Raw genomic sequence first — 15,924 nt, 5'->3', positions numbered from 1 at the left:
CTATAGCTCCATGCTTTTCCAGACTTAAAACAGTAGGCATGAGGGTCTTATTTTCAACACCAAGTGAGCTAAGAACTGCCTTTTTTTTCTTGACAAAATGAGCATATTTGGCAATGACTTGAAACAAAAATTTTAAAAAGCTTGCTCAGAAATAGAAAAGTCATTTTAAAGGACCTATATATATATATGGATTTGGGCTATATATATATTGGTTACGTATGGATTTGGGCTATATATATATTGGGTACGTATGGATTTGGGCTATATATATATTGGGTATGTATGGATTTGGGCTATAAGAAAATCCCAGTGAGATTAAAAGTCAGCAAACACTATACAGAAACATGGCTTTAGATGAGGACCTACTGAATCGGATTTTAATTGTCTTTGAGTCTTTTTTAATCAAAGTGAGAACTGGAATATGAGGCCACTGAACATTCCCCCCCACCCCCCCGCCAAATTAGCTGTTATTTAAAAAGTCAATGACACAACATGGAGAGAAGAGGAGAGGTAGCAAAACACACCTTCCTAAGTCATAAATCAAATGGCAAAAAGTACAATACAGCATAGTAAACCCTCACCAGACCACAAAGAAGGTTTCTCTCCATAAACATCAGATCAGGCAGCTAGAATGATTACCAGCCTCTCCTGTAACTGTCGCCTGTAGTGGGTCTAATTACAGGCTACAGGCTAAGGCAAGCATGCCCGCACTGCACATGGCAATAAAAGGGCCATCAGCTTGCCAAGCCCAGCCAGACAACGGAGAGCACACGCCACCTGATGGGGAGCCCCAAAGATCAGCCAGAGAGACTAATAAAAATGACAGCTTAGAAACAAATAAAGCTTGGGCCACAAAAAAAAAAAAAAAAAAAGTATCAAATTAGCCAGAAATACAAGTGCTGAGCAGGGCTCTTCAACAGGTCTGGACCAAAGCAAGAAACTGGTTATAACTGTTTTCACACACACACCGGTGATTTTTCTCCCTCTCCTTCTCTTTTAGTTCTAGATTTTTTCACTTTTGCATCATACAAAATGAGCATCCAGGTGTCACATACAGAAACAGATGGGGTGGGGGGAAGCACTCATCTCTATGAGAATCAAAAATAAACCCCCCCTCATTCAGGGGCTGTTGATCTGGGTTAGAGATTTGCCAGCTCCCTTCCTCTTCCCCTGGTACTCTAACTGCTGGCTACCTTTTAGTCCTTTTGCTGTAGATTAGCACCACCCCCTGGACGTGTGGCATCGAGGGAAAGCTAGAAAAATGCACATTAGACAAGATTATGATGAAACTGTTAGACTGTCTATGGATTTTACCTTCTGATGTGGCCACAGGCTGTCACGGTCAGAGGAGGAGTTAGAATAAAAAGAAAGCAGTATCTGATAGCAGATGGTTTGTATTGGTTCTAGCACTCTTCCAAGAAGCATTGATTAGAAGCCTGCTGTGTACCCAAACATAAGCCATAAGGCTATACGCAGAGGTATAAGATGGGGCCTTTGCCATTGTGTAGCTCACACAGTCCTAAAAAAATCCTTCCAACATATGGCTATGATACACTGAATAAGTCTTTACTGTTTCACATTAACCTAAATTATTAGGTCACAGAAATAAAATTCCTCCATTTTTGATGTGAAGAATTAATTTATTAGGTCGAATATGAAGAGTATTCTTAGAGCTTTAAAGACAGAACTGCATGCTTTGGCATTTGGTGGTTCTATGCATATGAATCAGCCCTAGAAATAGTTGACTCTTGAACACTAATGATATGACATGTAATACAATGATTTGCATTTCTACCCTATCCTGGAACAGGTCTTTCATAAATCTTCACATAACATGCTCTGTGATGAAGCAGCAACTATGCACATGTATGTGGGTGCACCTGCTTTAGTGAAGCCTCTCTCTGAGTTAGAATACCACCATACCTACCAATAGTGATATCAGATAATAATCCCTACCCACATTAGTAGCCCACTTCACATTTTTAAAATATTCCCTTGCATATTATCTAAGTTGATCTCCAAAGGATAAATTTAAATTTTCTTATGGTGTGTGTCAATCATTAAATGGCACCACTTTGGTTTCAACTGTAAGAGGAGAGCAGTGGTGAGAAGTGGGGTAGGAGGGGAGGAAGCAAGAGAAATGGGGAGGGGGGCTGGGGAGAAGCTGGGAGGAGGGGTAGATGGATGAGAAGGAGGAAGGGAGAGAGGAATGAAGGGAGATGGGGAGAGAGGGGAGGCGGATAAGGGACTGGTGCAGACTGAGCACAACAGTTTCATCTTTGTGCCTCAGTATCTAGCAGTGCTTGAGACTGGACAAACAATGGTTGTAGAAAGCGAGGGAGGGAATGAATGGGGCAAGCTTGAAGAGGGCATTGGCTGGGTCAAGGAGTGACATGATCTCCAGATCTCTTCTTTCTCTAAGATTGAAGACGCTACACTCAAGACCAAGTTCAAATTAACAGTAGGGTATCTCTGGACAGTAGAGAGAACTAGGCTGAATTCACTGAGAATCTGAAAAAGACAATGGCTCCCAACCAGGAAACTCACAGAAGGCAGAAAACGTGTGTGTGTGTGTCAGTGTATCCCACCAGAAAGCCATAGAGGAGGCAGTAGATAGAGACAAAAGCATTCCCATATAGAACTGGCACCTGTCATACAAAAGTGAGAGTTAACCATTCATTATCTAATGGAGCCATGTGAAGAATGGCAATGTATGCTCTTCTACGAATTAAAAAAAAAAAAGATCAAAAAGAAGAAGAAGAAGAAGGAGAAGATCTAATGCTTACTAGTCAAAATTGGGATGCTCCAAAATACCAACTGATTTCAGTCAGCGTAGCTATGATTCTGTCTAAAAGTGCAATTCAATTATAAAGTTAAAAAATATAAACATGAAAATATGCTAGAATAGTTAAGAGTGTCCTTTAAATTTTCAACAGATAATCTTTTAATGCAATTACTGTAATTTTATTAAATGGCATAATTAGTTAATGCCTGAGAAGTTGTCAATAGAAGGTGCAATTATGTTGTAAAAATTATAATCACAATGTGTGATGGTGGATTGTTCTGATGAAAAAAATGCTGAAAAAACCCTTTATAATATTTTTGAAGGTATATTATGTAGTCCTCTGTGAAAGGAAGATTTGGGAAATCATCTTATAAATGTTAAATAAAACAATAAATTGTCAAATATTTCAAGCATTTTACACGATATATTTATACATTTCACACACAAGTATATATGGATGCATTTAAAATGTCAAAAAATATCTTCTCCTCCAGACAAAATGGTTATTGGAACTGGATTTTTTTTTCAGCTTTAGAGAAATACTGTTAATCTTGAGCTCCAACTGCGCAAACACCTACTGAGCAGGCAGTGAGGTCTGTTTTGCACATACAACTGACTTCTGGTGGATATGGAAACAGCCACCAAATGTTTAATCAAACGCAGGTGCATCTAGTTGTGAATAAATTGATGATAGAACTTAAAGAAGAAGTAAATCTTTTAGACACAGGTAACACATAAATATCAAAAGCATCAAGAAGACATGGACCAGCACTATTTTAATAGTCTGATTTAAAAACAAAATTCCCATTATAGTAGTCATTTGTAGCAAAGTACTTTCAACCTGAACATTCTTTAGACCACAGAATGGATCATGGACAGAAGCAATCCTCAAGATTGCATATGAAATGCTAACAGTTTCATACAATGTTTCATGGAGAAACTTTGTATTTTCCAAATACCTTTGCCTCTTAGTCTCTCTTAGTCTCTCTCTCTCTCTCTCTCTGTTTGTGTTTATGTACGCACGTGGCATGTGGGTTGGAAGGGCCCATTCTGTTACTGCTGCTGTTGTTTATAAGTTCGAGGTGAAATCATTTCACATTTCTCAACATTCCAGGATCTCTAAAAGCTAACAATTCCATGTATACGAAATACGGGATTTCACTAAGAAAGTGGGGAACTGTATTTTTAATCTTATTGGAGAAGGAGGGGTTGATTGATGCTTTAAATTATGTATCATATCGCAGGCCCTGTCGACTCTGAAGAAGAAATTCTTCATTTTTTGACACTCAAAAAATTGAGGAAAAAAGTCACAGATGTTAAAATCATAGCTTTATGAAGATACCCACTGATATATGGTAGATTTAGATTACTTTTTAACATCAAACGTCCAAGTAAAAATTTAATAAAATAAGGAATCCATCAATGCCCCACAGACTTGCCTCCCTTGAAGCAATAGGTGTGTGCCTGAAAAACTCGTGGAAAATTGAAAAAAAAAATGCAATCCTTTTTTACAGCGTCTCCTCTGTTATTTAAAATAATCTTCTGATGATGCCATCTGTCAAGTAAATGCTTTTTTGTCATATAAAAAAAATAATTCACTTATGCCACAATGTAACATTAGGTCTTTTCATAGACAGTATTGGGGTTTGTAAAATACATGTACCCAATAGAAAAATAAAACAAACAAAAATTCCCCATAGATGACTGTTTCCACAATATAAACATCACAATGCAGAATTATCTTTTGAGAACAATTTCAATTCACTGTAACTATCATTAAATAATGTATTTGTCTGGAAACATGGGGAGAGACTATAGAGTACCCCCCCACACACACACACAGTAGAAATATGGGTCTATCTCTCTGATAGCTGTTTGAAGGAATGCATTAATGTAGATAGATAAATGTGCTCGTCTCTACTCTTATCCCTTATTTTGAACAACCTGGAATTCTCATAAAGAATCTGGCAAAACTGTAGATTCCATCCATGACTCTTTCATGTACTTGTTTTCAGCATTCATGCTCCCTTTGAAAGCCCTTCTCCATCATCTAAGAGCTTCCCTTGCACAGTGGGTAAAAATAACTCAGTCTCCAATTTGGGGCTCAGCCTGGAACCAGCCACTGAGATTTTCCAGACCACCAAGCTAGATTCCAAGGATGTCATGTGCATGTGATTCCCAGGGTCTGGGCTGTTCCCCAGAAATGGTCCAGACATTTCCACCTTATGCTTCTTTAGTTCTGATTCCATTTCTTCTGAATATAATGATCACAACTAAGAATTATTCCCACCCAAATGATGAGGGTCCCCCCCCCCAAGCATCTTGGAAAAGGCTTAACTCCCATTCATTACATCTAAATACATATCTGAAATGACTGATGTCATTGTCCCTAGAGTCATTATCATCTATTTAAATACCAGGACCACAATCACTGCAATTCTGAACATCAGTGAGAGGTAGTACAGCTCAATGGTTAAACACATGGACTCTAAAGCCTTATGGTCTGGGTTAATATCTCAGCTGTGCTTCTTAAAAGCATATGAGTTCTGACACTCTATTTAACCTCTATGGGTTCATTTTTGTCATCTGTACAAAGAAGGTAATAACCAGTATCTATATCAGCAGGTATTGGTGAGAATTAGATGAGGTAACATTTGCAAGATGCTTCGGACAGCGCCCAACACAAAGTAAGCACTGAAACGTGAGCTATTAAAGACCCCTAGAGGGCGCCTGGGTGGCTCAGATGGTTAAGCGTCTGCCTTCGGCTCAGATCATGCTCCCAGGGTCCTGGGATCGAGTCCCGCATCAGGCTCCCTGCTCCTTGGGAGCCTGCTTCTCCCTCTGCTTCTCTCTCTCTCTCTCTCCCTCTGTCTCTCATGAATGAATAAATAAAATCTTAAAAAATAAATAAATAAATAAATAAAATAAAGACCCCTAGAGGTGAAAGTCTTGTCTGAGAATGACCATGTGCAGGTCTATGAAACACCATGTGTAATTACAAATCCATTCACAGGGAAATACCCAGATGTGCTTCTTCTAGGCATGATTTTTAGTTACCCTTTGCCTCTGTCAATAAACTGACATCTCCTATTAATTTGTTTTCCCTTGGAAAAGTTGAGAATAGGACTCTTTGAGCAGAAAAAACAAAATATATACGTATTAATTTATAACAAGTCAAGCTCAGAAAATGCAACAGAGTAAAATATCTAGAAAACCTGGAGGAAAGAGACCTAAGAGACAAAATGAGCAAGATCTTCCATAGTCATGCTAACAAAACAGAAATCGAGCCTGTAGACGCATGATTTGGAAGGGCTTGACCACTCCGAAAAAAATCCAAATTTAATTTCTTACAACAATGAATTCAATGTTGTGGGCAACATTCACATAGCATGTGTCGGTGGATTAAAGACAACTTTCCTCTCCAAGTGTTAGGAATACAGCCACCCGGGTAAGTAGAGAGGGGATTAATCCCAGGGTGGAAGGGTTTACGCCTGGACAGTCTAATAAGATAAATCCTCCCATGTTTGTCCACCCACTTCTGACCAGACACCATGTGGACTTCTATCTTTATAGGCCACTTGTCTTGAACCCTGCTTTCAACAAGCTATGATATATTCATATACACACCCATAGGAATCCTTAGAAACATATGCTTTGCTTTCATAAAGTCTTAAATTGAACAGCCAGAATATACCGAACACGATCCGACAATGTTCATGCTTTGTCTCCTCTGAAAACAGAGACACTGACATGATGTTAATCGGCTATTTTGTGTTATCTGAAAAAACATAAGAAAAAAAATTCCTATAGTTTTGCCCTTAGCTTGCAGTGCTAGAGTCACTTCCTGGACCCTGAGGGGAAGGCAAAGCCCCACTGGGAACTGGCCCACCAAAAATGGTTCTTTACCCACCTGTGCAATGAACCCTCAGATACCACTCATCCTACTTTCGAATATAGAAAGGCCTTCAAATGCAGTCCTACTATTTAGTAAAACCTTGACCTGAGACCTTGCTTCAGACCACCACAAAACTCTTCTGCCTATAACGCCAAGGTAAGTGAATGAAGCATGAACAAATTGTCACACCAATGAATAAGGACCAGTAACAGCATCCTGTCCTTGGTAGATGCCAGGAAAGAATCAGGGCATACGAGTGACAAACGCGGCGTTCTCCACAGCGGAGCAAGGAAGAGAAGAAGCAGGCCTTCGGCATCACAGGAGCTCTTCCTTTCTCTGGCCCAGGTCACCTGAGGATCCAATGGTTTGCAGAAAGACAACCCTTAATGGGGTCCCACAGAGTCAGGGACATAGTACCACAGCCAGTGGTGGCCCCAAAGTGTGAAATTACCCATCCGTACATTCAACAGGAGGCTAACATCATAAGTATGTAGGCAAGAGGCATAAAAGCAAAATGTTCTCCCCAAAAATGAAGTCTTGGATACCCATAATCTTAAAACATAATAAGGGAGACTAATATACGTATTTTTATTTTATCCTGAAAGTACCTTTTCTTTATATGCTTTTGCTTTAGGAACAGAAAGAGTTTTGGAATGACCATGATGATAGTAGTCACAAAAACACTCTCTAATAAGATGACACTTCATTGGCTTAGGGAGGGGAGAACACCTCTCTCTATCTCTTATATCTCTGAGATCTGCCAAGGCTGGTCAAAGTAAACATGAGATAAACATTTGAACACAGCATTTCAAATTAAAACTGAAAACTAAATGCCTTTAAGGGAGCACTCCTCATTCTAGTACCTTCACAGAAAGAATTCATGCATGTATCATTCCTAATTGACTGCACTTTTTTCAGTGATGTCCAGTAGGAAATGTCCTCCACGCAGTGGAGACTCCCCCAGGCTCACAAACCCTTGCAAAAATCACACTGTGGACAACCAGCAAGGAGAGCACCATCTTTATCTTCCATTTGGGGGGCCACAGTGATTTGAAAGGATGAAGTGGCCGCCTGCGTCCGCTAGCCTGGGAGGGCATTTCCTGGCATGGTGCCCCCAGGATGGACGCCTGCAAGGACCCACTGCCAAAGCTCCCTTCCCGTTCAGAAGCCCCCTTTAGTAGACAACCTATTTCTATTCATTTGTTCTAATCTTTCTTCAGATCAGGCCGGCAGCCCATTAATCATTTCTGTCATTCTCCTACATAAGCCAGTGCAATGGAGCTCTGTTTTTCTAAAAATCACGGTGCCAGAAATTAAGCTCAAGAAAGAGGAAATCCTCTTCTCCTCACAGGGGCTGGCTGGGGTGCTGACTGAAAAAAGCTACCAATTGTGTTGACTTTCCTCTTTTGCCCAGAATCACAAGAGAACATTCCGTGGAAAGTTTCTGAAGAGAATTCAGGTGGGAAGTGGAGGTGGGGAGGCTGAAGAGGAAGCCAACACATGAGGCCCCCTCACCAGCAGAGGAGAATGTTGTAAGAAAGGGAAGCAGATGAATAAATGCCAAGACAAGACAGATATGGATTACTAGCATTCTTACTAGTGTTCTTATTAAGGCCAATTGTTTTTAGCAATTTCAGACCAAAGAAAAAGTATATTAAAAGTCCAGGTCACAGCCATCATAGGCCCTCTACATCTTGAAGCGATGAAAATCGAAAATTAATGAAACTGAACAGAATGTTCTCCATGGCAGAGAAAAAGCCTCTTGTGGAGCTGACAGACTTGTTTGTGTAATAAGGAGTAAGGATGGGAGTGACCGTGAACCCACTGACATCTTAGGCTGATTAAAAAAAAAAATTAATGAGGATGTGCCTGTGAGGTAAGAGAGAGCACTGACAATTAAAACACAAAAACAGAAACAAAAACAAAAAAACAGAGACAGAAGATTCATGATTTACCGAAGATCATGACTCAGAACCACTCACACATTCTATTAGGCCTTATTGTGATCTTTGCCCAGTACAAAGATTAATAGCATGATTAAAAAAAAAGGGGGGGGGCAAGATTAGCAGTTGAGAGATTTGGTTTCTACCAATCTCTTTAGGAACAAGTCCTTTTACAAATGGCGGAGGGTGCCCAGAGCCATAAGGTGAGGGCATGGTACCAACTTTCAAGTCCCTACGACTCCTGGACCCTCAGTGGTTACCTTAGGTGACTCGAGATCTCTTGTGGCTCTTCTGAGATTGTGTGATTTTATTTCGCTCCTAAGGATGGGCCAGCATTATCAGAGAGAAGGAAGAGTGCATCTCATGTACATTAGTCACTCTCTTACGTGGTGTTGGGTCACCTTGTCATGTGACTCAAGTGGTTTGATATGAATCAATGTTTTTATATCAAAGTTTGTGAAGATTTACTTAAAACATAAATTAGAGCAATTTCATCATGTGAGTTTTCAACCATCATTTTCTCAAAAAGTCCTGGCATTCACTGGGACAGAGGGAGAGAAATATACAAAATGGAGGGACTATACAGACAGAGTTAATATAATAATAACCACCGTGTATAAAGACACATTTTTGAGTGAAAAAAAAAATTTACAAAAATACAGAACTTAGGTCTCTTAAACTTACGGAGCAATAGTATATGAGTAAGATTTGGGTAATTTAAGGGATTTCCAAGGGAAAATCTGATGTAAGTACAGTCTTAGACATCTATATATTCATCTATACTGTAATATATTTAAGAAAGATGAATGGATACCATTTATATTTTTTTCAGTTAAATAGAAGTGTTTTTTTAATTTTGTTATGTTAATCACCATACATTACATCATTAGTTCTTGATGTAGTGTTCCATGATTCGTTGTTTGTGCATAACACCCAGTGCTCCACGCAGAACGTGCCCTCTTTAATACCCATCACCAGGCTAGCCCACCCCCCCCACCCTCCTCCCCTCTAGAACCCTCAGTTTGTTTTGCAGAGTCCATCGTCTCTCATGGTTCATCTCCCATTTATATTTTAAAGTCTCCCTACAGGTGTGAACTTCAGCTATGTTGAATGTGTATTACTCTGCTTCGTGTCAGTAAAATAAAACTCATCTGCATTTGGATTTGGGACTCAGAAGCAAATAATTTGAACATAAAATCGAGGCTTACCACGAATGCAACAGCACTTCTCAACGTGGATTCCCACTGGAAGCAGCTTTTAAGGAACTGTATTGTACTCCACATTGCCATGGTGATTCTTTTCACACGGTCTACATCCCTTGATAAAATCTAATAAAAAAAAATGGAAAACAAGGAACTGGACTTAAATACTCCAAATAGTCCCTTTAGATCAGGCAGTTCAGTCATTTAAATTATATTTTGTATAGCTGCCAATTAAAAAAAAATAATAGAAAGGAGAAGTCCTAATGCTTCTTCTAAAATTCTTTTTAAAACACCATCATCCATGGAAGGAAAAAAACACATGTACTTTGTAGCTCTTTTGATGGAGAATAGCCTGTTTCAATAATATTCAGGACAAAACTGAGCTGGGAAAAGCTATAGCAGCAGGGCATTTGGTGTGTGTGAGTGTGTGTGTGATTGTGTGTCTGTGTGAGTGTGTGTCTGTGTGTGTGTGTGTGTAAGAAAAAGAGAAAGAGTCTATATTGTTTACTTCAGAAGGAAATGCATGGATTTTTGTAGAAACTAGATGTCCAAGTATTCTAGCTCATGTAGTCCAGAAGACAAAGTCTACAGGAAAGTCTAATTGTGGGAGGAGAACCCAGCTCTCCCACCTCCTAGCTGTGCAACCTCCAACCAGTTTCCTAACCTCTCTTGTCTTATACGATGGGGTTGATCTTAGTATTCACCTTGTAGACAGTGAAGAAAATTGAGGGCCTTTCAAAGAAAAGTGCCTGCCACTTAGTAAGTGATCTCAAGTACCTGCATTCAACTGTGTAAAAATCTGCAGACACACCGTGGTGAAAGGCACATAGGGAATATCCTAACAGACCCCAAATGCCCTGGAGCTCCAGAGCCCAAAGCCACCCCATGCGGAGGTCCTGCTTGGCAAAGGAAACGTCTTTTTTTCCCAGTTGTAGGCAGATTCATTTCAACTCATTTGCAAAGCAGCTACCCCACCTACTTCAACTCAGGTTTTAACTTTCAAATAAATAGGGCACAAGGCAGTAATAATAATAATAAAAGACGTTTACTCAGATGACACCAAATAAATATTACACTCAATGTTATGGCAGACCAAAACAAAACATGGGGATGCTCCCTTTAGAAGACATTCCAGGCCTTTCCCAAGTGTGCCCAGAAGTTCATGGGAAACAAGAGGATGAGGAGATGCATTTATATTTAACTGCTTTGTGTCATCCACAGCTGCTCACCCCACAGGAAGTTGTGGAAGTAATAAACACTGTAAAAAGGGGACACTTTGTTCTTTGTTACACAACTGAAGAGGGACAATAGGTACAGAGTGAAATCCTGGACTGCTTCTGAATAAGACAGGGAGGGACTCTGAAAAGAAACATAAAGGTCATGTTAAAAAAAAAATGCAAAACTTCCCCTACTGGGCCCAGATCATCCCTTTTTGTTAAACTGATGAGTGAGGAATTAAGGGAAACAGGCAGAGGGCGACAGTTAACTCAGAATGAGGTAAAATGCCAACACACTCCAAATATTTGGATAATACAAAAGTGGTAGGAGCAGCATGGGGGACCTTGAGGCTAGATGCTCCTAAGACCCACTGGGCTGAGGAAGTTAAGGCCTCCCTGGGCATAGCACCTCCCTGCGACCTTGTTGGGACAGAGGCAAAAAGGGCCTTAACTGATTGAGGCTAGCAGGGCAAGCCAAGTCAGAGAATCTACAGAGGCTGACACTAGGAATGTTCCTTGACAGAATGGCTCAGGAGATGAATGGAGGGCTGACACCTTCTACTTCATCCAACATCTATGTTTTCAGTCTTTTTCTTCTTATCCTGCTGACTGAGGTCCTTGGAGGAGTGGAGATGGGGAGAAGCTGGGAGAAGGGGCAGAGGGGGTGGGGAGGGAGGGGGAGGGAGGGGGAGGAAGGGGGAGGAAGGGGGAGGAGGGGGAGGGAGGGGGAGGAAGGAGGAGGGAGCAGAGGGAGGGAGGGGGAGGGAGGGGGAGGAGGGGGAGGGAGGGGAGGGAGGGGGAGGAAGGAGGAGGGAGGGGGAGGGAGGGAGGGAGGGGGAAGGGGAGAGACAGAGAGAGAGAGAAAGGGATAGGGGAGAGGAGGCGGCAGGGGAGGAGAAGGGTGGTGGGAGGAAGAAAGGAAGGAAGATGGGAGGAAGGAGGGAGGGGAGGGGAGGGGAAGGAAGGGAGGGGAGAAGGGAGGTGGGGAGATGCTAAGTAAGGACAATTAAGCACTTCCAGTGCTGAGTGTACCGCACAGCCCGTGTACTGCACCCACCTACCTTCTTGGACAGCTTGCGGGTATCTTCAACAAAGCGCTTTTCTCTGGGAGTAAAGGTCCTAATACTTGCTTTGACCTAGAAAGACATCATTGTTTAAAGGGGGGGAGGGGCAACATTTAAATGGACTTCGTTCTTCTCTTTTCCTTGTTAATGACTGGGAAGAATGTGGAAACCAGGATCTTCTGACCCTAGGGCCAAGGGCCTTTGTCCAGGAGCCGAGTGATGGGGGACACATGGAGGACACCCCTGAGCTCTGCGTGTGTTCCTGGGGATCTCATTTCCCCAGCACACTTGGGTAGGTCAGACTGGATTCAGGAGACTCCAAGAGTGTTGTATCCACTTTGCAAATCAATGGATGTATTTTAAAGCACTGAGAGGTTGCGTTCAGGAGGCTCTGGAACCAGTTTCTAAGAAATAAAACTTCCTTCCCATCAAGGTTTTGAACAATATTTTCACCAGTAATATCTTGTCTGTGAAAATCTGTTTCCTGCTTATAAAAACATCTTTTCAAGGAGAATCTCACTTCCTTTCAAATCTATGGAAAAGTAAGTAGATGAGTTGAGACCCATTTTATGGGGAATAAACTGAGGCTCAGAGAGATTTAGTGGCTTGTCTCAATCACCGTACTGAGGAAAAGCTCAAAGAATAAAATTGTCCCTCTCCACTCCATAGGATGGACAACTGGAAAATGACACAACTGACATATCTTCTTGGTTAAGCCTTCTTCCCTAAAACTCAGGTTTTACCTGTGTGCATAGACTATATTCAAGTGCTTGCTCGAAGGAAACAGGAAATGAAGGGTCATCAGTGGTACAAGATGCACAGAGGATTTCCTTGAAGGGAAAGTGAACTCAATGGGAAAAACGAGGGAGTAACACCACCACCTCCAGACTGGAGACTAAAAATATAAAAACGTCCCTGCCATTGATTTTATGAATAATTTCTTAAATACACTAAACAAGAAGCAGGGTAGCATAGGAATCATTGCAGAATCAGAAAGATCTGGATCTGTATGCTGACTCACTCACTTATTTGTAAATCAGTTCTCTAACTCCATTTGCTCATCATAAAATGGCATTAATGATACCTATTTACCAGGTTTATTGTGAGGATTAAATGCAATAATGTCAGAGCCCGGCCCATTGTTGGTGGCCACTAAATGGCAGCCATTCTTATAATTACTGTAAAAGCTCCATTACCCTACATTCATTTATACTGCTGACTGGATTAACCTGTGCTCTCCTTTTCCCTTCTGGAACCTGCTGCTGATACCATGGCATATGCATGGTCACAGCTAAGTAGGCCACTTCTCTGCATGCTAAGGAATTTCTGCTCACAACAATCAAATCACAGGCCTACCGAGAATCAGCTTTTGCTAACTACCAATCTTGTTTCTGATGGTTTTGCCCATTATTATAATTCCGTATTTTAATCATTGAAATCCAAGCATGGACCAGAAGACTTGAAATTTGTGTTGCTCTAGAAAGCCTTGATAAAGGTCAGTCCCTAAAAAGATACTGAGGTAATGATTTTATGAGAAAAAAAACAGTCTGGAAAATTCTATATTCAGATTGTTGTGTATCTTTAAAGTAGATCTCCACTTTAAAAAAAAAAACCTGAAACTAGATATTATTATAGATGTTATGAGTATATTTATGCAAGGAATATGTTATAAAACTAAACATAATAAATCCATGGTATAAAAAACAGATTTTATGCCCATAGCTAAAGATTGGCAAATGAGTATTTACATATTTTATATTAACTTAAGGTTGAAGACAGGTTTTAAAAATTCCTCCTTTAACTGTAGCTTCCAGATGAGTAACTACTTCTCTTTGTAGTGTTGGATAGCAGGACATCTATTGTAACAACTAAATTACATGTCAGGGGCTTGAAAATACCTCTGTCTGACACCAACTGTAGCCTTTGAGAAGATTATCGGAAATAAAGCTAACAAAATAATTTCCCCTTTTATTTTTTTATTTATTTTTTCCTTGACATTTAGATGTACTGGGAATTAAACACCGTCATTTCTACTGGCTCAAGGGGATTAATACCAGTTGAAAACTGTATTGTCCCTCACTGATTTTATAGTTGAGGTTGAAAACCCTGTTCTCTCTCCCTAGCTATAATATGTGTGAAACATTTTACAGGTATTTGAGATTTGAGTACTGCCAGGCTGGTCATCTTTTACTTTTGGTACAGAGAACCTGGGAGGTATGGCTGGCCCAGCTAGACTTACCGGATTATATATGAGGTCCATCTCCAAGTAAATAACTCCTTTAAAAGCTTGTTCTAAATCTTTATTCTTCAACACGTAGCAATTTGGTTGTCCATCTCGAATCTGTCATAAACAATAGATAAAATATCAACTTTCTAGGGGGTTTAAACTGAACTGGCAAAGTTGAGACCATACAATACACACACAGATGAAGCAGCTATTCAGCAAATATTAAACCCATCATACATCAACTTTAAATTCTAGAATGCTGTTATAACTGATAAGAAGATAAAGTAACAACCAACAGGCTGACACTGAGTTATTAATGGAAAATCAGTGGTACAAATTATTAGTAGGTCTATATGGGCTTTCCTTCAAAAATCCCAGAGGTTATACATTTTCAATTATTAAAAATGATAAATACTCTACAAAATTCCTGGCCAGTACTTCTCAAGATTGCCAAGGTCATGGGAAAAAGGAAAGACTCGGAAGCTGTCACAATTCAGAAGACAGAAGGAGATAAGATGATTAAATACGATGTGGTACCCTGGGTTGGATCCCAGAACAGAAAAAGGACATTAATGGAAAAACTGGCAATATCCAAATAAAGACCAAAGTTTAGTGAACAGTAATGCACAATGTTTTCTTTTTTTAGTTTTGTAAATGTACCATGGCAATGCGAAGAGTTAGCATTAGGGGAAACAAGGTCAGGGGTATCTAGGAACTCCAGATTATCCTAACAACTTTCCTCTAAATCTAAAATTACCCCAAAATAAAGAGGTCATTAAAGTATTTTTTTAAGAAACGACCAAAGGAACTGGTTTTAATAAGATAGTGTTTCACAGCCATGGAGCAATGCAAATTAAATCCATGAGCGTAGCTGAAGCTGAGGTCAAAATCCAAAGATATTTACAATGCACAGAACGCTGAGAAGTTTTCGAAATAAGCAAGTTCCTCTGATATCCTCTCTCGGCCAGCAGGTCACATCACTTCCATATCCTAATCTGCCACTGGACCCCAACATGTAAGGCATCCCAGAAAAACACCTCCTGTACCATTTTGGAAATGATGTGGGTCCCATCAAGGCCTTCTCTTTCCAGATTCTAGAGCAGCCATGCTTTTATGATTACACAGCAGTCTCTGCATTGATTAAACTTCAGGCTTGTAAGAAGCATCCCTGTTAACTCCAAAAGGACATCAGCAAAACTTGAACTAACCAAAAGCTCCACTTGAGATTATAATGATCAAAGATTTGAAATAATGTAGGAAATTTGAGGGCATGAAATTTGAGCCATATTTTAACTGACTATTGCTATCACTACAAGCATTCAGCGCAAGTGTTCTTATAAACAGTGGTGGAAATGAGTTGAATAAGTCATGGGGGAAACAGAGCCATTCCACTTTACAAGGGAGAGGTCACCTTCCTTCCCAAAGTCACCCCACCTCTCAGATTGAATAGGTTTTAAACAGAAAGATGGTTTTCCTGGCCAGTGGCTAAGAGGAAGGGGGTGCCCCATAAAGACCTGGTTTCCTTCCTAAACGGTGTCCAAACAGGATTCTGAGCTTCCTCTTTTATCCACAGTCTCACTTAATAAATTGT

General features: G+C 40.4%; 1 protein-coding gene across 8 annotated transcripts in view; it reads right to left on the bottom strand.

Moving 5' to 3' along the window:
• The window catches only part of MCTP2 (multiple C2 and transmembrane domain containing 2), a 237,219-nt gene that overhangs the window by 76,545 nt on the left and 144,750 nt on the right, over positions 1-15,924 (bottom strand). For all 8 annotated transcript variants that reach the window (XM_088024958.1, XM_088024960.1, XM_088024959.1 and 5 more), the window contains 3 exons: positions 14,346-14,447; positions 12,104-12,178; positions 9,832-9,951 (listed from right to left, as the gene is read on the bottom strand). In XM_088024958.1, the coding sequence (XP_087881084.1) occupies positions 9,832-9,951; positions 12,104-12,178; positions 14,346-14,447 (297 nt within the window). The remainder of the gene's footprint in view (positions 1-9,831; positions 9,952-12,103; positions 12,179-14,345; positions 14,448-15,924) is intronic.

This window comes from Eumetopias jubatus, unplaced genomic scaffold (genome assembly GCF_037043125.1).
Source record: "Eumetopias jubatus isolate StellerSeaLion01/CBP00866 unplaced genomic scaffold, mEumJub1_p1.0 scaffold_7, whole genome shotgun sequence".
Lineage (NCBI taxonomy): Eukaryota > Metazoa > Chordata > Mammalia > Carnivora > Otariidae > Eumetopias > Eumetopias jubatus.
This window is presented reverse-complemented; position numbering and strand designations above follow the sequence as displayed.